Source organism: Heteronotia binoei, chromosome 7, assembly GCF_032191835.1.
Source record: "Heteronotia binoei isolate CCM8104 ecotype False Entrance Well chromosome 7, APGP_CSIRO_Hbin_v1, whole genome shotgun sequence".
Classification (NCBI taxonomy): Eukaryota; Metazoa; Chordata; class Lepidosauria; order Squamata; family Gekkonidae; genus Heteronotia; species Heteronotia binoei.
The window spans coordinates 86950510-86978481 of record NC_083229.1 but is presented as its reverse complement, the minus strand read 5'-3'; the positions used below and the strand labels follow the sequence as shown (position 1 = coordinate 86978481).

The 27972-nt window shown below is 43.0% G+C and overlaps 1 protein-coding gene across 2 annotated transcripts in view; it reads right to left on the bottom strand.

Annotated features, from left to right (window-relative positions):
• Nucleotides 1-27972, bottom strand: part of MTCL1 (microtubule crosslinking factor 1) — a 148305-nt gene that overhangs the window by 30538 nt on the left and 89795 nt on the right. Inside the window, exons 6-10 of one of the 2 annotated variants that reach the window (XM_060244000.1) lie at nt 27416-27571; nt 20098-20190; nt 18458-18688; nt 16447-16629; nt 5419-5586 (exon numbers count right to left, since the gene is read on the bottom strand). In XM_060244000.1, coding sequence (XP_060099983.1) covers nt 5419-5586; nt 16447-16629; nt 18458-18688; nt 20098-20190; nt 27416-27571 — 831 coding nt within the window. The remainder of the gene's footprint in view (nt 1-5418; nt 5587-16446; nt 16630-18457; nt 18689-20097; nt 20191-27415; nt 27572-27972) is intronic. The other variant, XM_060243999.1, reaches the window with a different exon arrangement.

Sequence of the window (27972 nt, the reverse complement as noted above, 5' to 3'; positions counted from 1 at the left end):
AGGAAACAAAGAGTTGATTGTCCTTACGAAAACCCCGTGAACGGTTTAGATAAAACAGGAGGGCACGCTTAACATCTAACGCGTGCAGTCTGCGTTCCTCATCCGAGGAAGGGCTAGGGTAAAAGGTGGGCAACCAAACCTCTAAGTCAAGGTGAAACTGGGAAACCACTTTCGGGAGAAAAGTAATGTCTGGGGCCAGAGAGACCCCAGCCTCTCTAAAGGCAAGGTATGGGTAGTCACACCGCATCGCTGTGAGCTCCCCTGCACGACGTGCCGAAGTGATGGCAACTAAAAATGCAGTCTTCCAAGACAAAAGTTGCAGGGAACATGTCGCCATAGGCTCAAAGGGGCGACGAGTCAACTTGTCCAGGACCAAAGTCAAGTCCCACAGCTGTGGAGGGGATCTAGACGGGGGATGAAGGCGGAACAATCCCTTCATAAATCTCTTGGACTGCGGGTGAGCAAAGACAGAGTAACCCTCAACTGAATCATGAAAAGCAGAAATAGCTGCTAAATAGACCTTAATGGATGAGAATACCAGCCCCTCATCCACCAAGGACAAAAGAAACTCAAAAACTGTGGGCAGCCCAACAGTGTCAGGTGACATTGGAGAGTCAACCACAAAGTCACTGAACTTTTTCCACTTCCTCTCGTAAGAGGCACGGGTGGAAGGTTTCCTGCTACTCTGGAGCACTTGCTGAACCCTGGTGGAGAAGTCTAGTGGTCGATGAACCACGCTGTCAGCTTCAGGTGCGGCACGTTGTGATGGAGCACGTGCCCTCCCTGGGCCGACAACAGGTCCGGTTCTGCCGGGAACTGGTAAAAGGTCCCCCTCGACTGCTGGAGCAGAATCGAGAACCAGCCCTGACGGGGCCACCACGGGGTCACCAGAATGCAACGTGGCTTCTCCTGCACTAACTTGTGGACCACCCTCGTTAGCAAAGGTAAGGGCGGGAACATGTACAGGAACCAGCCCTCCCACCGAAGTAGAAGTCCGTCTCCCAAGGAAGCCGGATCCGCACCTCCCCTGGCACAGAACAATGGGCACTTCTTGTTCTGCGCTGTGGCGAAAGCATCCAGCTGTGGGTAGCCCCAGAGTTGGAACACCGGCTCCAGGAACCTCCATTGCAGTTCCCATTCGTGTGGGGAGGCTCCACCCCTGCTGAGAGAGTCCGCCTGTATGTTGAGGACCCCCGGCAGATGTGTAGCTTTTACAAAAATGTCCCACTGGAGACACTCCTCCCAGAGATCCATCGCCAGCGAGCATAGCCTGCGAGACACTGTCCCCCCCTGTCTGTTTATATAGCACAGGGCAGTGGTATTGTCCGTAAGCAATGCCACAGTCTGTCCCGCCAGCAGTGGACGGAACGATCGAAGGGCAAAGTGAACTGCTAGCAGTTCTAGGTAGTTTATATGGCACCGGCTCAGTTTCGGTGGCCACTTGCCTCCCACACACAGCTCCTCCAGGTGGGCTCCCCACCCCCACATGGAGGCATCGGTAGCGATGGTTACTGTAGGGGTCGGCAGATGAAAAGGGGCCCCTTGACGGATGTTGCTCTCTGTTCCCCACCATTGCAGGGAGCGGAGAGTCCCGGGTGGAATGGTGAACCTCTTTCGAGGTGAGTCTCTGAGAGGCCGAAAGTGGCGCAAGAACCAAATCTGTAGGCCTCTCATGTGCAGTCTTGCGAAACGTAGCACGCTTGTCGTCGCGGCCATCAACCCCAGCATCCGCTGGAGCTGCTGAGCCGTGCCCCACCGCCGCCTTTGAAGTAGCTGCACCAGATTGATGATGTCCTTCGCTCTCTGCGAAGGGAGGAATGCTCGATGTTGTTGAGTGTCCAACAGAGCCCCTATGAATTGAACTGTCTTTGAGGGAGTGAGATGGGATTTCTCCAGGTTGACTTGCAGCCCCAGGGTGCCAAGAAGACGCAGAGTGGTAGCGATGTGGGTTGTTAGACTCTCCCTCGACTTCGCCACAAGAAGCCAGTCGTCGATGTATGGGAAGACAACGACTCCCTGCAGACGAAGATGGGCAGCCACCACACTCATCAGCTTCGTGAACACCCGAGGAGCAGTAGACAGTCCAAACGGCAGGGCCCTGAATTGGAAGTGACGAGCACCCACTGCAAACCGTAGGAAACGCCTGAACGCGGGATGGATGCTGACATGAAAATAAGCATCCTTGAGGTCCAGGGTCGCCATCCAGTCTCCCTGATTGATGAGGGGCAGGATTGTTTGCAGCGTAGCCATTCTGAACTTCTGGTACAGAATAAATTTGTTCAGACTCCGAAGGTCCATGATAGGCCTTAGGCCCCCGTCCCTTTTGGGAACCAGAAAGTACCGGGAGTAGAAGCCTCCCGTCCTGGCCTCCAGTGGAACTACCTCTATGGCTTGTTTCTGTAGGAGGTTGTTCACCTCCGCCAGCAGAGGTGGGGAAGGGGGAGTGGTGACTACCACGGACTGGTTTGGGGTCTGAACAAACTCTATTTTGTAGCCCTCTTCTATGATGGACAGAGCCCACCTGTCTGTGGAGATCAACTCCCAGGCAGGCAGGAAAGGGCGTAGGCGGATGGATGAATTCCCAACGGGGACGACGACGCGTGCTTGGGAGAAGTCAAACCCCCTGCTTCTGGGAGCGAACCCCCTTCGACTTGCTGGGGGGTTGTGATCCATAACGGTTCCTGCCGTTACCTGAGTAGGGTGATCGCTCGGACTGGGCAGGGCGAGGACGCCATTGCTCAGGAGAAAACTTCTGATAAGGCTTCTTGGTCCAGGGTTTGGACCATTGCTTGGATTTGGAAGCCTTAGGAGCAGATTGGACACCCAAGTTCTTAGAGGTTTTGACACTTTTGTCGAACTCTTGCAGCGCCGAGTCAGTTGTGGTGCTGAAGAGCCCGTCACCCTCAAACGGCAGATCTTCGATGAAGGTCTTAGTGTCCTGGTGGAGCGTGGTAGACCTGAGCCAGGAGTGCCGTCGGATACAGACTGCAGACGTAATCTGTTTGGCCGAGGCTTCAACCATATGTTTTGCTGCGGCCAGTTGTTGTCTGGCCACAGCGAGACCTTCTTTTTGTAGCCTGGTTGCAGCAGCCCTCTTTTCCTCAGTTAACGAGGAAAGGAAGGGGGAAAGTTGTTCCCACACGGCATACTGATATCTAGCCATGCAGGCGGCATAGTTAGACACCTTTATGCCGAGTGCCCCCGCGGAGTAGACCTTGCGGCCCATTCCATCAATCTTCCTCCCTTCTTTGTCCGGTGGGGAGGAGTGGACCTTCCTTGCCTTCGAAGAGGAGGAGACGACCACCGAGTTCGGGCGCGGATGGGTGAACAAGAACTCAGCCCCAGTCTCTTGGACCCTATACATATGGTCCAGCCGTTTCGATGAGACTGGCGTCGAGGAGGGTCGCGCCCAAGGCTCTTTGACCACCTGGAGGATCACCTTGGTCACTGGCAGGGCAACCGCAGTGGATGTGTTCCTTTGCATTATATCGAACACATTGTCGTCCACTACTGGCTCCGGTTGCGTCACAGGCAGCTTGAGGGTGGCGGCAATCCGCTTCACAAGGTCCCCATAGGACTTCAGATCCTCCGACGGCGAGATCGGGAGATCCTCGGCCGTCTGGGAACCCGGCGAAGGCTCCAATCCCTGGACTTCACTCTCCGACTCCGACGACGAGGAGTCCTTGTGTGTGGAGTGCTCCGAGAGCATCGGGGTCGATTCTCGCGGTGGAAGGATCGGTGGTCTTCGATCCACATCTACCGGAACCAACTGTCGATCCGGGGGAACCGACGCCGACGCAGAGGCCTTCCGAGACCGATGGGATACCCTCGACACCGATGAAAATTGGGATGCTTGCTCCCAATCGTGGTAGTCGTCCGGGTACCAACGACAGGTCTCGTACCGGGAGTAGGGAGGCTGCCACCTGCGTTGCTCCCACGGTGGTATCGGGAAGCGTTGAGGAGGATAGAATGTGTCTCGCCTGACTCGGGGCTTGAATGGTGGGTCGATCACCGGTGCCGACGCATCAACCTCCGAGGTCGATTCGCTTTCGGAGCGACGACGGGAGCCCGAAGATGAAGACCGTTGGGTTAAGTCGATTTCCGGCTCTTGTTCCGACGCCGACAGGCGCTGCTGGTCAGCTGGGCTACGGCGCGGAGGCGTCCGAGGTTTTTTCGGAGGTTTTGTCGACGTCGATGTCGACGCACCGCCCGATGGGGAAGGAGTGCGGGGTCGCTTTCGCTTCTCCTTCGACTTCGCCTTTTTCGGAGGTCGGGTCCCCGAGTCCTCCTGGCGCTTTTTAGCGGGCGTATCCACCGCCCCCTCAAGGGAACGTTTCGTGGAGCCACGCTCTTCCGGCGAGTCCAAAGTCCGTATCGGAGCCGCATCGGCCGATGCGAGCTCCAGGGCCGGGGTTTCGGACGACTTCGGTGCCGATACCTCCATCGGTCGATGGGGTGTAAGCGCCGATTCGATCAGTGCCGCAGATAATCGAGCCGCCCGGTTCTTCCTCGTCTGCTTCGAAAAGCGGAGACAATGCGGACACGAGTCTACTCGGTGGGCCTCTCCCAGGCAGAGTAGACACAGGGAATGACCGTCTGGAGGGGCGATCTTCTTCCCACACGCACGACAGCGTTTGAAAAACCCCCAGCGACTTTCCATAGAAAGTAGCCGCAAAAAAACTCCCCAGAACAATCTGAGAGAGAAAAGAGGAGTGGGGGAAAAGCGCGGGCGAAGCGCCCCGAAGGGCCGTCAGGCGGGCGAACACAAAACGCTTTTTTTTTTTTTTTTTAACTAACTAACTAACAACTATGAACTACAGCTAACTACTAAACAACAACGGTAAACGGGCTAGAACGAGAAGAAAAGGCGAAGCCAAAAAACTTCTCACCGACCGGGGAAACGGAAAGGTAAACCTCTCAGCGCAGCGGTCAGAAAGGAACTGGCGGGATTGCCGCGCGGGCGCTGGTGGGCATGCGCAGTGGGTCGCTTGCGCATGCTCATTGGCGCTGAGCGCGGAAAAATCCCGGGCTTTTTCAGATACCGATTCGGGGATCGGCGCAGGCGCACTATCCCATGAGTGTGAGGCACAGAGACCACGAAGAAGATGCATGAGTACTGGTGCCCTGGACACCCATAGAGGTGGTGGAGCAGGAGGCACAGGCTTGGGCTAATGGAGACCATGCTGGAGAGTGGCTACTAGGAGACCTAGTGAGGTTCATGGCCTGAGTAGAGATTTCAATCCCCATCTTCCCTGTCCAAATCCAACACTCTAACCATGACACCACACTGTGATGGGGAAAGGACCAGAACTCTTTGTCCTTCCATCCTCTTCAATCATTCAATTGTCTCCCACTCATCTTCAGTTAAATTTTGAGAAACATGGCTCTGCCTTTTCATTCACTCTGTGAGAACCATACCTGCTCCAACTGACACTTCAGCTTAGTCCATTCCACCTCCCAAGCAGCTTTGTCTGTGGCATATTGCTGCTGGAGATTGTGACGTTCTTGCTCATCCTCCTGGAGCTCAGATCGAAAGTCATCCAGCAGAACTTTTAGGGCATTTAAAAGTTGGTGATTTTCTCTTGCCTGTAGTAGCAAAAGTTATTTGTATTGGCAGTGGTAATAATGTTTTAAAATTACAAACACTTCAGGATAAACAGTTTTCTGCACAATTGTCAACTGCAACATGAAGGATGATCAGCAATGTGGATAAAAAAATATTTAGCCTTCTTCCAAAAACCCCAAAACACTCAAACAAACAAATTCTAAGGTTTGCTTGTCCCAAGATTTCTCTGATTAGTCCAAAATGAATTCAAAGCTGTAGAATCTAGATATGAACCTGAAAGATCAAGCTTGCTTGCACTCAAATCATGTCAGTACTCAGCATCCAAATTAATTTCCTATTCCACCAGTTCCTAAGGTAGTACAAGTTCTTTCATTTCCTGCATTTTTGGATTCTTCATTGAAGTGGAAAAGGTGAAAGGTTTCAGTTAAAGTCCTGATATTATGTATTCTGCTTCTGTATTGCTACATCCAAGCTCCAAGACTGCCAGGATACAATGAGTTAAAGAAACAGCATCTATGGGACAAAGTAGATGGGAGAACCGCATATTTTAGAATTTCCCATTCTAATTACAACCTCATTACATAGAAGTGGGACCAGCTGTTCCTGAGGACAAATAAGAGTCTGGTTTAAGTTGGATAGAACAATCTAGCATGACATGGTGCTACTGCTTCACAAGTACCAGGGCTTCCTCCAGCTTTTGCCTTCTCCTTTCAGATTTCATGACTCTTTGTGGACAACAGGTGATGTTGAAAGTATCAGAACACACATGAAACATAAAATATGAACATGGGTTACTCAAGAATTACAGTAACTCCCTTTCCCTTTTGTGACCTACTTCCGGTAATCTACTCACAGTCACAAATTGTTTTAGAAATCCACTTCCTGTCTAGCTACTGCTGTACAGCCCAGGCCTGTATCAACACAGAAGAAATGCTGTTCAGTGCCTTAAATGGGTGCTAAAATTATAGTCACTATTGTTAGGATCTTTTACCCAGGGCTCATAGAGAGAAAACCAGGCAGCGATTGATGTCTTTACCTTTTTGTTTCAATAAATAAATAAAAATAAAAATAATATTCTCCTCACACTACAAAATATTGTAAGTTTTGGAAGGATATTTTGTGGAGATTTTCCAGAGTAGAAGTCCTCATGAGCCTGGCCAGTGTGTGCTCTCAAACCCATGTCTGTGTCCTCTTTACATAGTACACAGGTTGGGTCTTAGTTACCATGCTGTAATAGGTGTAACGCCATCACACTATAACTTGTAGGCTTTCCTCAATTCCAACACATGGGGTACCTAACAAGGATCAGCACCAGGGTGCATGTAGCAAAGACACTTCAGCCTCCCTTCCTGCACCATTTTCCCAACCTAAAACAATCCCATTTGAGGAAACTCAGGGGTTCTCTGCAGTGGATGGCCTAAAAGTCCAACAGTAACCCCAACTGTGAAAATGGTGCAGGGGAGGCCTGCAGAAATTGAGGAGAACCCACACTGTACAATATTGGGAGACTTCAAATACTCTCACATTGACTGGGTAAACATGTGCTCAAGTCATGCTATAGAAACGAAGTTCCTAGACATCTTAAATGACTGTGCACTGGAACACTTGGTCACAGACCCAACCAGACGGGTTGTGATCCTGGACTTGGTTCTGAGCAGGTCTCAAGACCCAGAGAGAGATGCAGAGATTGTTATGACAGTTGGGAACAGATACCATAATGCTATTAAGTTCAGCATTTAGGTCAACAGAAAGTTACCCCAAAAGCCCAAAACTGTAACATTTGATTTCAAAAGAGAGAATTTCACAAAAATAAATAGTATAAAGGAAGCTAAAAGGGAAACACAAGAGAGTCAAATCCCTAGGGAATTCCTGGAAGCTATTTAATTGAACACTAATTGAAGCCCAAATAGAATGCATTCTACTGGTTAGGAAAGCCAATGCCAAGTCAAAAAGTAGACTTGAGTTGTTAACAATGCAAGTCAAAGAAGCTGTCAAAAGTAAAGAGGCTTCTTTTAAAAAGTACAATGTCTGCCCCAATGAATTGAACAGGAAGGAATCACAGGCTCTTACAACTATTAGACATGCAAGTCAACCATTAGGCATGCAAAAACAGATGTTGAGGAATGGGTTGCTAAAAGCATTAAGACAAACAATAAGCATTTAAAAATATATATCTGGAGCAAGGAAACCAGCCAGAGAAGCAGTGGGGTCTTTGGATAACAAAGAAGTAAAGGGATTGCTAAAGAAAGTTGGGGAGATGGCAGAGAAGATCAATGACTTTTTTGCTTCTGTGTTCACAGTGGAAAGTGTGGGACATGTACTCATGCCACAACCCCTATTTTCAGGAAGGGAGTTTGAAGAACTGAGCCAAATTGAGGTGATCTGAGGTGAAGTTCTAGACCTACTGGGGAATTTAAAAACCAATAAGTCTCCAGGTCCTGGTGGCATACACCTGAGTTCTTAAGGAACCCAGATGTGAGATAATTGATCTGCTAATCCGTATATGTAACTTATCGCTAAATTCAATCACTGTACCAGAAGACTGGAGAGTAGCAAATGTGACACCAATTTTTAAAAAGGGATCCAGAGGGAAACCAGAAAATTACAATCCAGTCACCCCCTAACATCTGTCCCAGGCACATGAGTAGAAAGTGTAATAAAAGAAAGAACTGTTAAGACACAAAGAGGAACAAAGCCTGCTGAGGAAAATTAGCATGGCTTTGCAAAGGCAGTCCTGTCTCACCAAGCTTTTGGAGATCCTTGAGAAAATGAACAAGCATGCAGACAATGGTAACCTGGTAGACATTACATATCTGGGCATTCAAAAGGCTTTTGACAAGGGACCTTACAAAAGACTCTTGAGTAAACTTATCAGTCATGGGATAACAGAATGGGTTCTTTTATGGATTAAAAAGTGGTTAAACGACAGGAAACAAAGAGTAGGAATCAACTGACTGTTCTCACAATGGGAGAAAGTATGGTGGGCTCCACAAGGATTGGTATTGGAGGTTGTAATATTTAATTTATTCCTAAATGCTCTGGAACTAGTGGTGGGTAATGTAGTGGTCAGGTTTCCAGATGACACCAGATTATTCAGAGTGGTGAAAACCAAGGATCCAAGAAGACGTCCACAAACTGAGTGAGTGGCAACAATGCAGCAAATGAAATTCAGTGATAAGTGTAAGGTGATGCACAAGAGGACAATTTTTCCCCCCCAACTTCAAGTACAAGCTAGTGGGGTCTGAACTTGCTGAGACTGAGAGGGGAAAAGATCTTGGGATTGTAGGTCAATGCAAGTGTCAACCCAGTGTGTGGTGCAGTGGTGAAAAAGACAACTCTATGTTAGGGATTATTAGAAAAGGGATTGAGACTGGAACGACCAATATTATAATGTTCCTGCATAGATCTATGGTGAAGCCTCAGTTCTGATCACCATATCTTCAAAAGGACATTGCAGAGCTGGAAAAAGTACAGAGGAGGGCAACCAAGATTATTAGGGGGTTGGAGCTTTCCCTATGAGGAAAAACTGAAGAGTTTAGGACCAATTTCACACGACCTTTAATCCTGGTTTAGCCCTGTCCCCAAGCTGACATTCTACAGTAAAATTATAGAATCATAGAGTTGGTTTCTTTGATTCTAGTGTAGAATGTCTCTTTGGGGACAGAACTTAACCAGGATTAAAGGTCTAGTGTGAAACTGGTCTGGGTCTTTTCAGTTATGAAAAGAGATGACTAAGGGGGACATGATAGAAGATTATAAAATTAGGTATGTAGTGGAGAGAGTTGACAAAGAAAACTTTTTCTTCCTCTCCCAAAATACTAGAACTTGAGGGCATCTAATGAAGCTGATGGACAGCAGGTTCAGGATGGCAAAAAGAAATACTGCTTTATACAGAGATTGATCAAAATGTAGAATTTGCTGCCAGAGAATGTAGGGATGGCCACAGAAATAAACAGCTTTAAAATGGGATTAGATAGATTCATGGAGGGTATGTCTATCAATAGCTAATTAGGGGAACCTCCATAGTCAGAGGCGCTAAGCTTATGAATTGCAGAGCCAGGAGGCAACATCAGGGGAAAGCCTCAGCCTTTATGCCCTGTTGTTGGCTGTTCAGAGGAACTGGTTGGTCACAGAGGTCGTTTTCGCACTCACCTTAATCAGCAGCGACGACCCTCTTCACCGCGCAGGATCTGCGCGGATTTCGCACTAATTTCCACGGAGCACCCGGAAGAGCCGGAAAGTCCCGACGCTTTTGCGGCGCAAATGGAAACTGGTTTTTGGCGGTTTCCGTTTGCGCCGCAAAAGCGACGGGACTTTCCGGCTCTTCTGGGTGCTCTGCGGCAATTAGTGCGAAATCCGCGCAGATCCTGTGTGGTGAAGAGGGTCGTCGCTGCTGATTAAGGTGAGTGCGAAAACGACCAGAGTGATACAGGATACTGGACTAGATGGACTATTGGTCTGATCTAGCAGGGCTCTTCTTATGTGCTATACTTGACACAGGGTGGTACCGAGACCCAACCCATGAGCTTTGTAGTGTGTGAAAAGTCCCAAGATAATAAACACAGAGATGTAGATATCAGCTGATACTTCCCTTCAAACTCCATAGATGTTTTTCTCTTGAGCAGGACTTGTTTTCAGTTAATGCCTACTTGTTGAGAATCACTTTAAGCCTCCACATCTGCCAGTTCTTTCTTGTTCCTGCAAGGGCCTTATGAGACTGCCTTGAAATTAGACAGTCTGAATTGACTGAGGCATAAAGCAAAACCAAGGTTTATTTTAACTATGGTTACTTTGTGAAATCAGGATTTGTCTCACTGCTAATAATTCATACTCTAGTTTCCTTGCCTCTTCCTCTACCTCTTCCACAGAGACCCTGGTAGGTATCTCAACATGCAAAGGTAGCAACAGGGCACATGCCAGGATTAAGCCAATATGTCATGTTCATACATCATACAAAATCAAATGTCTAGGGTTGGCATCACTGCCACCACACTTATTCCAAGGGATTTTAAACCCCACCAGATGTGCACAGCACCAGCAAGCTTGAAGCTGGGGAAGCTTGAAGCAAGCTTGAAGCTGGGGAAGTTGTTTCCCAGGTTGCAGCGGGACATGGTCTTGGCCAAGTCTACTTGAGAGTCAGCGAGCTTGAAAGAGTCCAGCCAGCTTTCAGCTGCATTCTTAGCAGCAGAAGCCAACCCAGTCGAATTTCTACCCAAGTCCGGCACTAAGACTTGGGGGAGCTCTATGGGGGGCAGGGACAGCAGTCAGCACTGACCTTCTTAGAGGAGGCTGGGTGGGGCAGCCAGCTCTTTAAAGAAGGAGGAAGGGTCAGTGAACTCACTAATCCGAGGCAAGTTTCCATTGGCTGTCACTCCCCGGGACTGGGTTGTGGCCCTCAAAGCCCTCCCTTGAGGAAGCACTTAAACGGTGTGCCCAACAGCAGCCAGGGAAGAAGAACTAGACTCATTTCATGGCAGTTGGGAATAGGTACTTGGCAGAGCAGTGTGGGAAAACTGAATGAAAGGAAGCCCTCTCTTCTTGCTTTATCTTGGGGCACTTGCCCAATGAAGAACAACCCTGGGGATTGAGACTGTTCTGGACTTAGACCAATGGATCCTGACATCATAGTGTAGACTAACTGGTTAATCAGCTGAGTCATCATCAATTGAACTCGAATAATTCTCTTCTTAAATAGAAACAAAACCTTCAGCCAACAGCAAGACAACAAACATACTTTATAGCTTTCATCTATTGCTTTATTTTGAAAACAGTTATATCATAGTCATTTGGAACTGAACCTGACTGAGTTTCACAGACATAAGAAGGTCCAGACTGCTTTGTGGCTGTAGCTTTTGGTTATAATTCAGAGAAATGCAGAAGAAAGAAAAGACTGAGTAGACCACTAAGCTGGTATTTACAGAGGAGCTGGTACACAGCTTGTAAGCACAGGCACCTCCAGCAGAATAGGATATGTGTTTATGCATCACTGCCATACATGTTTCTGTTTTCCCAAGCACCATCTTTTTATGCATCTAGAATATCAGATATGCATGTTGAAATTCAGGTCCGTATTCTTCCTCTGCTCAGCATTCCACTGGCACAAGAGGTACACTGCCAGTGCAAAACTTGCCTTGCAATACTATGCTGATTGGCATGCACTGCCCTTAATACTGCTATATATAACCCATACTACTCTGCAGACAATTAGATTTGTTAGACTAGGATCAGTTGTGTGGAATAGAAGAAATTCTAAAATAAGCACAGCAACAATGGCTACAGTTCTCATATTACTTGAGATCAGATTTACAGTATGACATTTTTACAGATGGTGCAAACAAAGCCTTTCCCTCAGACTGCCTGCCTAGCATGGTAAGGGAGTCTTAGCCAGTGCTTCTGTCATTCCCAGTTTGTAGGTGAAAATGGCAATCTTATTATTGGTCAGATTCAGCCTGAATATTTTGCAGCTGCTGTGCTAGCTAATGTCCCTGCCACGTCATTCTCCCTGTTCTCTTGTAAATCATGGAGCTGAATGGACTCTTTCAATTTTTAGTTGGGTTTTTAGGAATGATTATATCAGCTGCCTGAGCCATCAGTCCATCCAATCCAGTGCTTTGACAGGACTGCCAACAATGTCACTTGGTAAAGCCCTCTAACATCATAAGGAAGCTAGGAAGATTCATGAGTCTTTGGGTTCCATACTCATGTGGCAGGTAGCAGCAGCACATAGAATAGGCCTCAATGGATAACAACTGGATCATGATAAAATCCCTCTACATTGAAATTGCGATCCCTTTGTCCAGAGCAGAACACCAAGCTGTGGGTATATTTTGATAAATGTGGTGGGTCAGACATAACATGAACCATGGATAGGGACACCTTCTTTTGGGGCTCACAGAATTGGACCCCCTGGTCCAATCTTTTTGAAACTTGGGGAAGGGATTGAGGAGAAGCACCAGATGCTATGCTGAAAATCTGGGGCCTCTACCGCAAAAAAAATAATAAAAAAAATAGCCCCCCTCAGAGCCCCAGGTACCCATAGAGCGAATCTCCATTTTACCCTATGGGGAGTGGTCTCCATAGGATATAATGAAGTGTTCAGTGAACTTTCCCTTTCCCCAAGGGTTGCCAGGTCCAATTTAGGAAATATCTGGGGATTTGGGGGATGGAGCCAGGAGCAAGATTGTGACAAGCATAATTTAATTCCAAAGAGAGTTCTGGCCATCACATTTAATGAGGCTATTCACCTTTTAAATGTTTTCCCTTCACTGGAAATAATGGAGGATGGGGGCACTTTGTTTGGGGAATTTGACCCCCTTGTCCAATCTTTTTGAAACCTGGGTTTGTTTGTTTTTTTGAGGAAAGGCACTAGATGCTATGCTGAAAATTTGGTTCCTTTACCTCAAAAATACCCAAGCTCCAGATACTCACAGATTTATATTCTATGAGAATTAGTCTCCATAGGGTATAATGAAGTGCCCAGCCGACATTTAGACACCCCCTCTTTCTGATAACCCTGAAGCAGGGGGAGGGCCTCTAAACCAGGGAATCCCCTGCTCCCAACTAGGGATTAAACAACATACAAGGGAAACATGGGTGTAAGTGGCACAAATCGAAACCCAAGATTCCCATGATAAACCAGCCTCCAATAAATACTTAAATGCTTATAATAAATTCATCAATTCTTATTAAATATTACAAAATCACTTACAAAAGAATTTTCATAAAATACCTAGTACAGAACGAAAGTGCTATTAATTGGACAACTACCCATACATAAATTCATCATACAAATCAATGCCACAATCTTCCAGGGCATATTCTTCACACTTCCTTCCATAAAAAGTTCCAGTCCTCCAGTAATGCAGCATGCACAAAAAACCTTGGCACAATGAGGTAGTACTCAAATTTCCTCATTTCACTTTGCTTTATCAAGCTTTCAATTTTCACATTTAAGGGATGGCAAGAATACTTTCAATCACAGTTCTTTCTCAAATACAGAAGCAACAAGTACTTAAATATTTATTGGAGGCTGGTTTATCACAGGAACCTTGGGTTTCAATTTGTGCCCCAACTGAGGACTGGCAGCCCTACTTAAGTATGAATGCTGAAGTCACCCACAGCTAGGAGCCTTAAATGTCATCCCTGAGACAACTAGCACCAGCTTAAGCAGGAAGACTGCTAAGCATTAGGCCCCAATAGAACTGTCACAAGGACCAATACCAGAGTGGAAGGGAAGACATAGTGGTAAAGCATGCTATGAACAAGCAGAAGGTTCCAAGTTTAGTCCTAAGGATCAACTGTTAAAAGGATTTCAGGCAGCAGGTGCCAAGAAAGAACTTCCTCTGCCTGAAACCTTGGACGGCTGCTGCCAATGACTAGTCTGACTCAATACACAAGAGGCGGAGGAGAAGACTTTTATACCTCACCTTTCTTTACCATAAGGAGTCTCAAAGAGGCTTACAATCCCTTCCTCTCCCCAAGCAGGCACTGTGTGAAGTAGATGGGGCTGAGAGAATGAGAGAGCTGTTGATGACCTAAGGTCACCCAGCTGGCTTCATGTGGAGGAGTGGGGAATCAAACCTGTTCTCTAGATTAGAATCTGCTGCTCTTAACCACTCCGCCAGTGTGGCATCAAATGCTATCTCGTTGTTGTTGTTGTTATTTATTGTATTTGATGAATCCATTGCATGGATTACTGTGGCTAGGTCCGAGCGAGATAGGAGGGGAACCAGCTGCCGGGCTTGATGAAGATGGAAAAATGCCACCTTGACAATATGTGTGACCTGGGCCTCCACTGAAAGTGAGGTATCCAGTGTCACTCCTAAGCTCTTGATGGTAGGCGCTGGTGTTAGTAGTGCCCCATCAAGAGACAGTAGTCCACACTCCAGCTCCAACCCTGCTCCCCCCAACCACAGAACCTCCGTCTTTGATGGGTTCAGCTTCAACCTGCTCTTCCTTAGCCAGCCCACCACGGCCTCCAAACCCTCAGCCAGATTTGGTGGGACCACAGCCGACCGATCGTCCAACAGCAAATATAGCTGGGTGTCATCTGCATATTGATTTCATCCTAGCCCAAAGCTCTGTACCAGCTGGGCAAGAGGGCGCATATAGACATTGAATAACATTGGGGAGAGAAGTGCCCCTTGTGGAACCCCACATAAAAGGGGATATCTAGTGGACACATCCTCACTTTGCGCCACCCTCTGCCCCTGACTGTGCAGAAAGGAGGAAAGCCATTGCAAGGCCACCCCACGTATTCCCAGATCAGCGAAGCGGTGAGTCAACAATGCATAGTCAATTGTGTCGAACGCTGCTGTAAGGTCTAACAATAACAGCAGCGCCGACCCACCTCGATCCAGCTGCTTACGGAGGTCATCCATTACAGCGGCCAGGACAGTTTCAGTCCCATGGCCAGGGCGGAAACCAGACAGGAATGGGTCTAGTCCCGATGTGTTCTCCAGAAAGCCCTGAAGCTGTTCGACCACTGCTCTCTCAATTACCTTGCCCAGAAATGACAAATTTGAAACTGGGCAGTAATTGGCTGGATCTAAAGGATTCATTGATGGCTTTGTTAAGAGTGGTGAAACCACTGCTTCCTTGAGTCCCTCTGGAAACACCCCTGTCTCAAGAGACAGGTTGATGATTTCCTTCATAGGGCCCCGGATTCTCTCATGGCCAGCCTTAACCAGCCACGAGGGACACGGGTCAAATAGGCAAGTGGTGGGCCTAACAGCACTCAGGACTCTGTCAACATCAGAAGAGGAAAGCAGATTGAAAGAGTCAAAAACTGAACCCAAAGACGGCCAAGGGACCTCCATTTACTGTATCAAGAGTGGCAGGCAAGTGCCAACGGTGCGACAAAAAAACTCATAAACACCTCTGAATCAATAGCTGAATTTCTACCACTATTTGAACCTCCTGATGTGAGGGATTTGGTTGTATATACATTTAAACCAAAACACACTATGCTATTACTTTTGCCTGCTACTGTACCTTCATTAGACCTTTCATGCCTTCCATACCACTCTTGCACTTCTGCACCAGCCACAGAGTAGCCAAGCAGCTCTCAAAATGAAGCTGGATCTTATAAAGAAAGCAACAGTTTTTGAACCTCACCAAGTCCACTGTAAAATGTTTCATTTTTTGTTTGTTATTGGGGATCACAGCCATCTTTTCAAGCCTGAAGCAGTGGGACTCTCTCACTTTTTCTTCCTCCACATATATGCACACTTACATTCTTCAAATGAAAGTATAAACCATCTTGTATCAAAATAAAATGAATGCTGGATTGCATGCCAAATATTAACTTATACTTTGGAAAACAGACTTTCATATATTTTACTGGTATTTACCTAAGACCTGAATCTAGGTCAGGCCCCAAATAGGTAAAGCTCTCAATCCACTTGAGAGGAAAAGACAAGATATCATCATTAACTAGCTTTTTAAGAGCATTCAGTGAAAGTATTTGGGTGAATTAAAAAAAAATCTTCCTCCATCTTGTAGCTAAGAAAAAAAATTAAATACACATATCTAGTTCTTAAATTATTTATACAAAACAAAAAGCTTCTACCCCCACCCCGCCCCATATTGGTTAAATGGTATACTGCTACAAAGATGCTCAGGTGCGATAAGCCTAGATACTTCAACCCACCCAACAAGATTATACTTTTCTTGACAGTAAATGGAATATTGCACTTAGAGCATCAATGTAGAATACTGCTGCAATTCTTTTCCCCTTATTAAATAAGTATATAATAGATGGAACACATTTTAAAATGCAGTATCTCTAAAATCACTATAGTTATGTCTATACTTAAAATAGAAAACAAAGGGTTTAATTATTGGGACAGAGTAATAATCATATACATGTCTGCCTATACCTGCTTTTGATGCTGTAACAATTCTGCAGTCTGTAACTGTGGTCCACGGTCACATGTTTTTACAGTGGAATGTTGAGAGTAATCTGTCAGTGCAAACACTACATCTTCCTCCTCCTCTTCTTGTTCATCATCCTTATTTTCAGATTGAAAACTGAATTCTGGCATAGAAGCAAGGTGTTCCAACTAAAAGGAAAAGTGAATAAAGATCTAGATGTATTTCTATGTGAAAGTGCTGACATAGCTGTACTAATAAGCATATGGCATTGTGCAGGGGCTCCCCCATTCTATTCTATGATGTTGGGAACCCCTACCCTTCTAAGCAAAAGAAAGGTGAGAAGAGAAAGGGAAGCCTTTGTGCATACACTCTTCATGGTCAGTCTCAGAAATACACTGAAAAGTCAAGAAACAAGGCTGTTTCATCGTCTTCATTCTGCAATTTGATCATAAATTGCGTTAAAATTGCTTTAATTTTTTTAAAAATACAATTTAAAAAAATCTAGAAAACATTTTAATGTTGAGATGATGTTGGCTAGTGTTACACAGTAGCTACTATGATTAATTATAATGACTGAAATGCCCTTTATAGTGAACTTCATAGAATATAAATAAAATTCCATTTAAAAAATTCTCCTTTACTAATTCCAAAAGATTACTGTCACTGCCTAATTTTAATAATATAGATACCAATGAATAAATGTTAAATGACATCACAGATGTGACAAATACATTAGCTCAGCAGAAAAAAACAGAATTATTTGGATTTGATGGATATATTTTCCTCCCAAGGTATTGTGGCTGAGCTAAAGGAGTAATAATCTCTTTCTACCCATTTATTATAATGAATGTAGGAGTTGTATGAAACGACATTTTACTCAGGGCTTTTTGGTAGAAAAGGCCCAGCAGGAACACATTCATATATTAGGCCACTCCTCCTGATGTCACCATTGTTTCATATAGGGCTTTTCTGTAAAAAAAAAGCCCAGCAGGAATTCATTTGCATATTAGGCCACACCCTCTGACACCAAGCCAGCTGGAACTGTGTTTCTGCTAAAAAAAAAAGCCTTGATTTTACTCATTATAAGCCTGACATGCATTACTTGTATTTACCCAGTATTTTAAGACATTTGGTAGTAGGTAAATGCGTTCTTAATAGCCTTAAGGGCCCTTCACATTGTGGAAAATCCTGACACCACACCAAACTGATTTGAAATTGTTAGCACACTGATGTATTTAACCTCATCTAACTATATGGACATGTGTGGAATGGTATTGTACAGCCCAATCTTGTCAGATTTTGGAAGCTAAGCAGGGTCAGGGGGACCGTCAAAGACACCTCTGCAGCAGGCAATGGCAAACCACTTCTCTTTCTCCCTTGCCTTTAAAGCCCCTTGCTGGGGTTGCCATAAATTGGTTGTGACTTAGGTTTCTCAGCTCCAGGTTAAGAATTATCTGGTGCTTTGAGGGTGGACCCTTGGGATTTAGGGAGAACAGGGACCATGCAGTCCACCTTCCAAAACAGCCATTTTCTTCAGAAGAAGCAGAACAAAAGTTTTAGATAAATAATGTACTCTGAAGATCAGCTGTTATTCCAGGGCATCTCCAGCCCCCTCCTGGAGGCTGGCTACCCTATGATGGCACTTACATACATAGTACATACATAATGTAGACAATTCTCCGGAAAGAAGGGTGGAAGGGTATTTATTCCATGTATTTGTAGAAGACATTATGTTGGTGTAGAAATAACATATATTTTAGAGCTGCTGTTCAGTGATCTCTTCATTGCAAGTACCTTTTGAAAAAGCCAGCAGCTGGCAGCTTCAAAATCCTTTTCAGCATTTTCCCCATCTGACAATAAATGAAACACTGACAACAGCTCTGCAGTTAAGGCTGCTCTGTCACCTGAACTGGAAAGCAAGGTTATTTCTAAAAATGTTTTTGTACATAATGGAATAATCTACCTTGTCTTTCCCCCCTTGCAGTTTCAGTCCATTAAATGACACGGGAGAGTTACCTCAAGTATGTCCTCTCCTTGCTCCTCCACTTGCTTCCCTTCCTGCCTCTGTTTCAGCAGCCATTTCAGTTTGACATACAAGAGAAAGGTGTTCTGTTTAAAATGCCTGAGTTCTTGATGCATCAGGTTTTTCTCCTGACTCCATGTCTTCTCTTCCAATTTGTTCTGCAAAGTCAAGCTTTGCACTTCCAAGTCTTTCCTCTGTAGGCTTTGCAGATGGTCCTCTTCCAGCTTTAAACAGAACAACCATGCACAACATCAATAGGATACTGCTCTCAAGGGTTTGTTCTGATGTTTGGTTTTTCCCCTAGCTGGGCAAGCTAAATCAAAATTGCTAATTCTAATTATCATCAGCTAAGGGAACTGTCTTCTGAGAAATGTGAAGACCACAGTTTCTAGACTTAATTTAATTAACTATATGTGAATAACCTGCTGAGGAAATACACAGCTCATTAACTTTACAAGCTAGATCAGACTTCTGCAGCATAAATATTTTTATTCTCTTTATATGTACTTTGTTCTTCCCACTGTGTCCTTTTCAATAAGTTCCCCACATGACCCTAATCCTGCTACTGCAGTATGTGAATTCCATTGCACAGAAGTCCATAGCCTCTGTTTTTCCTCCTGTTTGGTGGGAAATTATTCCTTTTGCTTTCTCTGCCAATCACCACTATTATTGGTAAAATAAAGCCTAATCTTGGATGGATTAGTGCACATCATAGCATTAATAACTATGCCTATGGAGACTATGAACACTGCTATTCTCTGGTAATGTATCCAAATATTCAGGTTTCCATCATCATTTGTTAAATGTTCTTTATGGAACTGGGTATGTGTTAAGCTATCAACCAGCCAAATAACAAAGAAGCTTATACTCTCTCATAGCTGAAGCTTTACAAGAGTTCACCAGAAAACCATTCCTCAACAAGAAAAGATGCATAAAAAACTGCTAAGAAGTCGTATCTATTAATGTTCACATTTACTTATACTAAAACTTACTAATGAATGAATGTAACAGGGAAGATGCAATTTACATTAATCTTGTATTTAGCCAATAATTTGCTAATCATTATCAGACGAAACCTACAGGATGCATTTATGTACATTATTACAGTAGGTAAATAAACAGAACTTTAGGTCTATAAGCAACATATCACCAATGTTCCATCCTATAATGACCTATAGAAATGTGATAATCTTAAATAACTCCAGAAGAGAGTCAACGAATGCAAAATGTTACTAGGAAAATATTCTTTCTAGAGGTGTCTTCCTTAATTGTCTTTCTTTTACATGCTTGATTTATGATACTAACTTTAAGAGTTGGAATTGGTCTATATCTGAAAATTTGGAGAAAGAATTCCAAAGTCTTGAATCATTCTATATCTCAATAATGAGAAACATAACTTTTAGTTTCTGGTTGTCCCAATAAGATAATTATTTAGTTTACTTTTGATTTACATTTCAACAAGAGTTAGTATATTCTGCCAATCCACAGCAAAATTATCTAGGAAATAACAATGATATACAATTCAAAGAGCTTTAAAGTTCTTCATTCCAATACTGCGAGCCACTGGCAGTCAGAAGAGTAGAACACTTCTCTCAAGACAAGGTCTCTTCCAGTGGCCAAGTGATGTATTTACCTGAATGATCCTCTCTGTAAGTTTTTCTTGCTCTTCTTGGCGAAGTTTCACCTCCTGCTCAAGCTGAGCCTGAAGCTCTTGTATCGATACATTCTGTACAGGTAAAACAGGGCAGTCCCTCAGCTGATCAGCAGGACAAATGGGTAAAAGTTTCTTTCAGGCTTGACAAAACTACAGGACAGACACCACTGAGACCCACAACTACACAGATAAAAGAAACTGTGTTCACTATGTGGTGCTCATAATCAGTGAAATGTACTTCCTAATAAATAAAAACATGGACATGGATTTCCTTCCTGGATCAGCAACTGCACATAAGGGCTGAATATGATTGTCTGTACTAATATGAGGATTTAAATAGGCATTTATTGAGATGAACTGCACTAAAGGTATGAATGCACATACTTCCATCTTCACTGCAATGTGGATAAAAAGATGCATTCTCAAGCCTTATCTCAAGCCATGTATGTGTTGGAACTAGTTCTGGACCAATTCTTCAGTTATGTATGGTGTGATCTTTTAAGATTGCGGAGTTAAACCAGTTATCAATATCTGTCTACAAGGAATTTATTTATATTTGTTCTAATGTGATAAAAGTAGGATTATTTATATTTTCAGATTGTGATTTGCATTAATTAGAATAGAGACACTGATGATCATGAGTCAGTCAGCTACAATAAAAGTTCGGTTAAACCCAAATCTTTCAAAATTATGGCTGTAAGTTAGGAATCAACTACTAGCAGCCTATGGACTCCTGGAGATAAGGGAAAGAAAGAAGGCAAGGAAAGGCAAGGAAGGATCTCTCTTTCCTCCCTTTTGTCTTGCTCATTCACTTCTAAAAGCTGTGAGTGCAACAGTACATCACTCTGAGTCCCGAATGATGAGGAAAGTCACTTCTGGAAATGATCTATATATCATGAATCAGCCAGCACATAAGATCCACAAACTTGGTAAGATCCATGAACTTGAGAAATGAAATAGAATGCAATATTTTAACAAGATGTAAGTATTGCTGTTAAAATTATTAATTTTAAAATATTTTCTACTATTTTGTTTATCCATGTCTCTATTTTAATTTAAAGGACTGGTTGCTTGCTAATGCTATACACAAATTGCTGCAACCAGGATACAGTTCCAAAAGTTTCAATATTTTTTTTAATTAGAATAAGTCTATTCTTGCCAGTTTCTGGAGAAAAGTCATAGCTCCAGCTACCAGAAATTGGGAAAAATGTGCTTCTGATCAGAATAAACTTGGTATAAAATATTAGAGTAATATTTAATTGCATCCCTCTTTAAAAACACAACTTAGATATGTTTGATCATTTATATGGTTTACAAGCTTTGCATTCATACAAGTAGGGGACCCACAAAAATGGGGTGTGTGTGTCTTGTTCTATCTCCCACTATTTCCTCTTCTCCCTCTTCTCAGAAAGTTCTCCTAGCCTCTCCCACATTCCTGCTTCCTTCTCTCCTTCCCACCCACCCATCAAACTACCTTTTATCTGCTCTAGTTATATTTACTATACTCCACCTTTCTCCACAATCTATCTTGTCTATTCATGGCTCCAGTCTATGGATTTAGTTATCCACAAATGATCACATTGAGAAGTAGATTTATTGATGATGTCAACTGATTTGCTACAAAAGTCAAAACACTGTTCTCTTCTATTCTTTCTTCTTTGGTTACTTAATTATGTATTGCTGCAGGTGAGGCAATGCATACTGGCATTCACCAGTCTTTCCCAGTTACGTTGGGAAGGGGGAGAAAAGAAAAATCACATCAGCCACAAACATACAGGATTAAAACACATGCAATATAAAGAGTCTAATATAGTCCACTTAATGAACGTAGTGAATTTAACATAGCATTTAGTGAACATGGCACCACGTTACACCATACTATACAGATACTCTAGCAGTCCAACCACAGTGCTATTAGCATTACTGAAATCACTGCAAGTGCTTCTACGTATAACAAAGGAAGGCTTTCAGCACCAGTATATTATTGGAGAGTAAGCAGAGAAAAAGGGAATCTTCAGAGCCTAGCTACATTGTACCTTCTGCTTTCAATATGTCTAATACCACATGAGCATTTCTCCTTACTCTGCAGCACCCATTCAGTCACGCTTGCATTTATCTGGATTGGATCAGCACACTCTGACAATTAGAGCTTCTACTGATGTTCTTGTTATATTGGATACAATTTCAATTGCTGCTCCATACAGTAGTTGAGACAATACATAGTACTGAAAGCTGTAATTGCTGGTGAAAAGTACTGTCCAATTTCCTGTGGGAAAAATGCTTTATTGCTGTGCTAGAGCAGGCTGCTGATGCCATTATAGCCTAACGTTCAGGTTTCTAAGTTAAATGTATGTCAAAAATTACCCCCCGATATTTAAAAGACCTAACCTGCTCTAGTTCATTACCCTCTAAAATCCAATATCTGGTTAATAAAGGTGCTAGTAAAGTGCTCCACCATTGTGGATTGCTCTTAAACATTTCAGTTGTATTAGGTGTCTTCCAGGGATTTGTGTATTCAAGTGCAGAAGAGAAAAATATATTGTTTTTTTAATCTCTGAAGTTCATGTTCTTGCTTAAATCACATTTCTATTTTTTGTTTTGTTTTGGAAATTCAGAGGAAAGAGCTGTGGAAATGCTAAATATGTAGCGTGAACAAAAGCAACAGAAGATGTGAACTGCAGTGAAAAATCCTAGCAAAGAATTTAGAGGCAAAACCTATGGGAGGAAGGTGGGTTAGAATCATCCACATCTTCCTCACTTCCTAACTAACAAGTTAACACTTGCCAGTTAACTTGCCTTGATTTGTCTGCCAAGTTTGTCCAATTGCTCTAACTCTGTTTTGTCCATCGGCCCAAAGCCTCCCTGCTCTGTACTTTCTCGTAGGTCCTCCACAATCACATATATTGCCTATGAATCTCCTATTATGCAAAAGAGGTTTGCAGTGTTTGGGGTGTGCATGTTCAATAAATGGCATAGAGAGCTAGGTACATCGTTTTTTTAGTCCAGCTAACAGTAACAACAGATAAAATATTAAATGCAGTTCCAAAAACATAAACATGGTTCCTGCCTAGAGGTTTATAATCAAATAGCCACAAAGCAAAAGGAAAAACAAAACAATATGTCATAATATAGTTCTATCACAGATTCAGCTATAACAAAAGCTACTCCTGTACTCATATTTGATTTCTGAAACTGTTCAGTTCAGAGTTAATATTGGATATAGATAGATAGATAGATAGACAGACAGACAGACAGACAGACAGACAGATAGATGATAGATAGATAGAGAGAGAGAGAGAGAGAGAGAGAGAGATCACGATCACAATGGGAGAACATTGCTCCAGCTATGAGTAATGAACTCAGCATGCATCCAGTTCGTGGCTGTCACCTCCCTTCAATCAGAGCAGTTAAGTGTCTAGTTTTGCTGAAAAAACCAAAGCTTTCTACTTAAGACATTTTTAAAAGGCAAGTTTCTTTTGTGATGTGTACTTAACGGAGAGTTTATCTAAAAACATTCTAATTATAATTTATACTAATAACTGCTAATGTAGCTCAAACAATGGTAGCAATTTACAGTTAAGACTAGACAGGAGTTTCAAATACAATACAGTAAAAGTTAGTTGTCTTTAATCCAACAATCAGGTCTACCACAACACTTAGTGTAAAAATAAGGTACTAAATGGTTATACACTCAGATATGGTGACATGGATTATTTCCAGTCAGAAGAGGGTTGCACTGACAAAGTTTATTTTTTTCCTGAGTGTGGTTTACATCAGTCACATCTTCTGCTTCTGGAGGGCTCTGATTTGACCTTGCATAAACTATGGCTCCTGTTTCCTTAGCATTCAGTGCTGTGGTGCTGCTACACCTGCTAGGCAAAGGGGAAGCATTTTGAGGCTCCCAGAATAAGAGTAAGGCTGCTCCATGCCTATTAATTACGTATTTTAAAAATCTAGGAGCTCCATTCATGAAATTTCCAATGTCTTATCTGGTTTGGCTCAAAGGAAGGAGGTCTCTTTCAGGCTAGGTCTACCAGAGGTATATCTCTTAGCTGAGATATGGGGGAGGCATCCATTTTGACCATGTGCTGTCGCAAAGAGCTAGAGATCTTCAAGGCAATGGTAAATCTGTAGAGATATAGAATTCCTAAGCTAAAGAACCTGTCCTATATTTTAACATCTGATAAAATGTATAGAGAGAGGGACAGAGGATTTGGTTGTATTCATTTATTTTGGAATCCCTTGCTCATTCTGATGTTTTGCTAAAATATGCTTGTAAGCATTTTTTAAATAAATACTTTATAACTTTTGATGCTGGCAGTGGTTCTCTTTACCACATAGAACTCTACCATCTTGGACATGCTATTTTAAAAGGCATGCCGAAGGAAGCAGGCAGTTGGCAAGTGACTATTCCTCCAGGGGTGCAAAAGGCAGTTAACTGTCCCCATGGTGACCAGGCGCTGGGCACCTGGAGACACAGAGGCTAGGTATTAGAACTTGGAAGGGAAGGTGGGAGCCCTGACACTCTCAGTGGGCAATTCTGTAGAAAGGTCAGGTGGTGGTGGTGGACTACCCAAGAGTGGAAGAGCCTTCCCAGGTGTTGAGAAAAACCTACGAGGGAAGGGCAGAACAGAGCCTGCAGACCAGAGCAGTCATATGAATAAACATGTAAACATAAATGTGTATCAATGTCTGACTCCCAGGTACCCTAGATGTTATAAAATACCTCTCACTTGTTTTTATGTGATGCAGTTTGAAAAACACAATTTGGTTTAAATATAACTAATCAATTTACTGCCTAATTCCCTCAAAAGGCAGTTATTCAGATAATGCTAACAAGACTAACACTGGAGTAGTTCTAAAACATTATTGCTACACATTATTATATGCAACATTGTGTATCAGGTGGTCTTCATGCAAATCTCTTTCTCTTTGCAACATGTAGCATGCATACATTTGCTCACTATGGATTATCTTCTCTATCATCTGATTTCCAAATTATGAACAGGGCCACCTCCTATATCCCAGTTTAACTAATGGAACGAACTAGGATTAATTAATGTGGAATAAATAAGGCTTCTCACAATCTCAAATGCAAATTAGAGAGACTGGTTCATCATTTTGAAGGATTACTTAATGCAGATTAGTTAAAACTTTTTAATCTTGTAGCCACTCATTTATTTACATAATCGGTGTGGTTTATGGCAGCTTTTCACAGTTTTATATTAATATATGTCTTTCACTCCAGACAATTTAATATAGAACTTTTTTCACCCAGACTAGAGTAGTGGTGAAAATCCAGTGCTTTATACTATTCTGTCTATTTAAATAACAAGGGTATAAACTGTAAATGTCATTAAATTTTCGTTTTCACTGCTCTCATCTTTCCTGAACCATACTGATTGATCAACCAAAGTTTAGACAAAATTAAAAAATACAATTTTATTTAAGATAAATTATATGCAAAAGAAGTTATACTTCCTCAAATTTAATGGTAATAACATACCAAATAAATGCTTTTCCTGGGATGGTCTCTGGCAGGCCATTAGTATTGAGTCACAATTTAACATAACCTCAGTGTATTCCCAACTCTGCTTATTCATGCTAACAGCACAGCTTGCTTACAATTTTTTTTCAGTGATCCCAGATTCTTGTACCTGGCTTTCCAGCAAGTTAACACAGACAATAGCTAATCAGGACTGTGGCAGTTTTTGACTCAGACTTTAAATATAGCTCCCCCCACCATCTTTGTAACACATTTCACAGATATAAACAACAGATGTGGTGCAGTGGGTTAGATTATCAGAAATCAAAAGCCCTGAATTAAAATCCCCATTAAGTCAAGAAGCTCATCGGGTGGCCTGACTCCACTATTTCTCAGCACTGCATGTGCATTTATTCAATTTAAATATGTATTAATCACCCATTTTCCAAAAAGAATCTGGTTTTAAAATATTGAAAAAACATCAAGGGAGAGAGGAGAGGAGGGTCAGTAACAACACCAGTTTCATGTCCTTATTGCTGGAGAGAAGACTTATCTAAATACACCATGGTAAGAGTTCTTCCTACAGTCAACTCACCTTTTATGGATATACTTCTGAACACAGTAAAAACAGTCTAAGCTACTCAGAACTGGTGATCTGACAGATATTAATACATGGAACTATACTTTTTTCTGCTTCTGATAATTTGCAATACAGTATATGTTGAAAAACATACCATCATACTTCATAGGTTTGTTCAAAAGCATCAAAAGCTGTGTGAAGGGGCTCTGCAGTTCTCTAGGCTTATCTAGGTGATTGTAGAAGGAGGCACAATAGCAGCTACTCTTCATTTCCTTCCTTAATATGTGTTTCCTCTTCTTGGCCTTCCATAGCAAGGGTAATATGATACAAGAAAGATCCTTGTACCATAATTGACTACATCTCCCCCCAGCATGTCACAATGCCAAATATGGCTACTTAACACTGTGACATGGTCACATTCACAACATATTTGTTGATCAGCTTAGAAGAAGGAAGAAGCAGCCCTGCTCTTAAATGATCTTGATGTAGCTATCCAAGACAACAGGAACAGAAAGTGCAACTTTTTGGAGGATTCTTTAGGAAATAATTTTGGCACCTGTAAATCCACTTGTGCTGAAAATATTTCCCCAATAAATACATACAATACAATTAACTGCCTTCAAATTATATATGGATCCTCAATGTATGCTTGATATTTGTTCTTGTTTTCTATGAAAAAAGAAGAAATTGATGTATAATGATAAGGAGTTCCTATATATATATATCTAGAGTGTATCTGATTGAAAAAAGGCAAACAAAAGGGAAGCTCTTCAATTCATGACATTTGGATCTTCTCCATAAAGTGAAAATTATTTAAGTGTTTGTATTAAGAATAAAAGAAAACTGAAAACCCAAGTGCTATCCTCTTAAGAACTGTAATGGACATAACTACCCTGCAACATTGCAAATACATTACTATCTGACAGAGTCCTGCAAGTACAGAATTCAACTTTCAAGGAACTTCCCAGATATGTAGGTGAAATTAGATGTTGTAAAACAACACAGCACCACATTTCACACAAGGGGTTATAGGTGTCACCTGCTTTCAGATAAATACACTCATTAAGACTGGTTGTTATTTTTAAAAAACATTTTATGCAGGTACTGTATGCTCTTTCAAACTGAAATTGTGCTGTATTGCCTGTTATCCCCTCTCTCCACTTGGCTTCACTTCTGTGACAAACACTGTCTGATCCTTGTCAAGCAGGAAGCTTTTAATAGACTGTGCTGACCTCTAGACTGAAACAACCCTTCTTTCCTGGCCTGTAGAGTTTAAAGTCTCCATCAGCTCTGACGTGTGGTTCGGCGGTGCCTCGTTGGTGGTGAATCTCTTGCTCATCTCCATGGTCTTGGTTGCGCTGCCACTCCATCTGATCCCTCAGTTTGGACTGTTAGGTGCATGGGTAGGGTTTATAACATTAAAAAAAAGGACAGGAGGGAATAAAAAGAACAAAAATGGGTAAAAGTAGACGACTGAAATCTACAAGACAAAGAAAAGCGTGAACAGAAAAACCAACTTAAACGCAGTGGCATAAGAAAGTGACGAGAACAGAACTAAAATGAGGATGAGCAAAATAATGGGCTGAAACATCTGAAAAGCAAAAAAGAGAAAGAGAGGGAAAAGAATGCAAACACTGGTTATGAGGCGCATGCAATGAGGATGCATGAGTCAAACCAACAGCAAGCATACAAGTTATGGGGATCAAGGGATATAAGGCTTTCTCATCCTTACTTGTGCTGTGCAGAAAAGCCAAATCATCCAGTGTAGCAGCTGTGGCAGTACTGACAT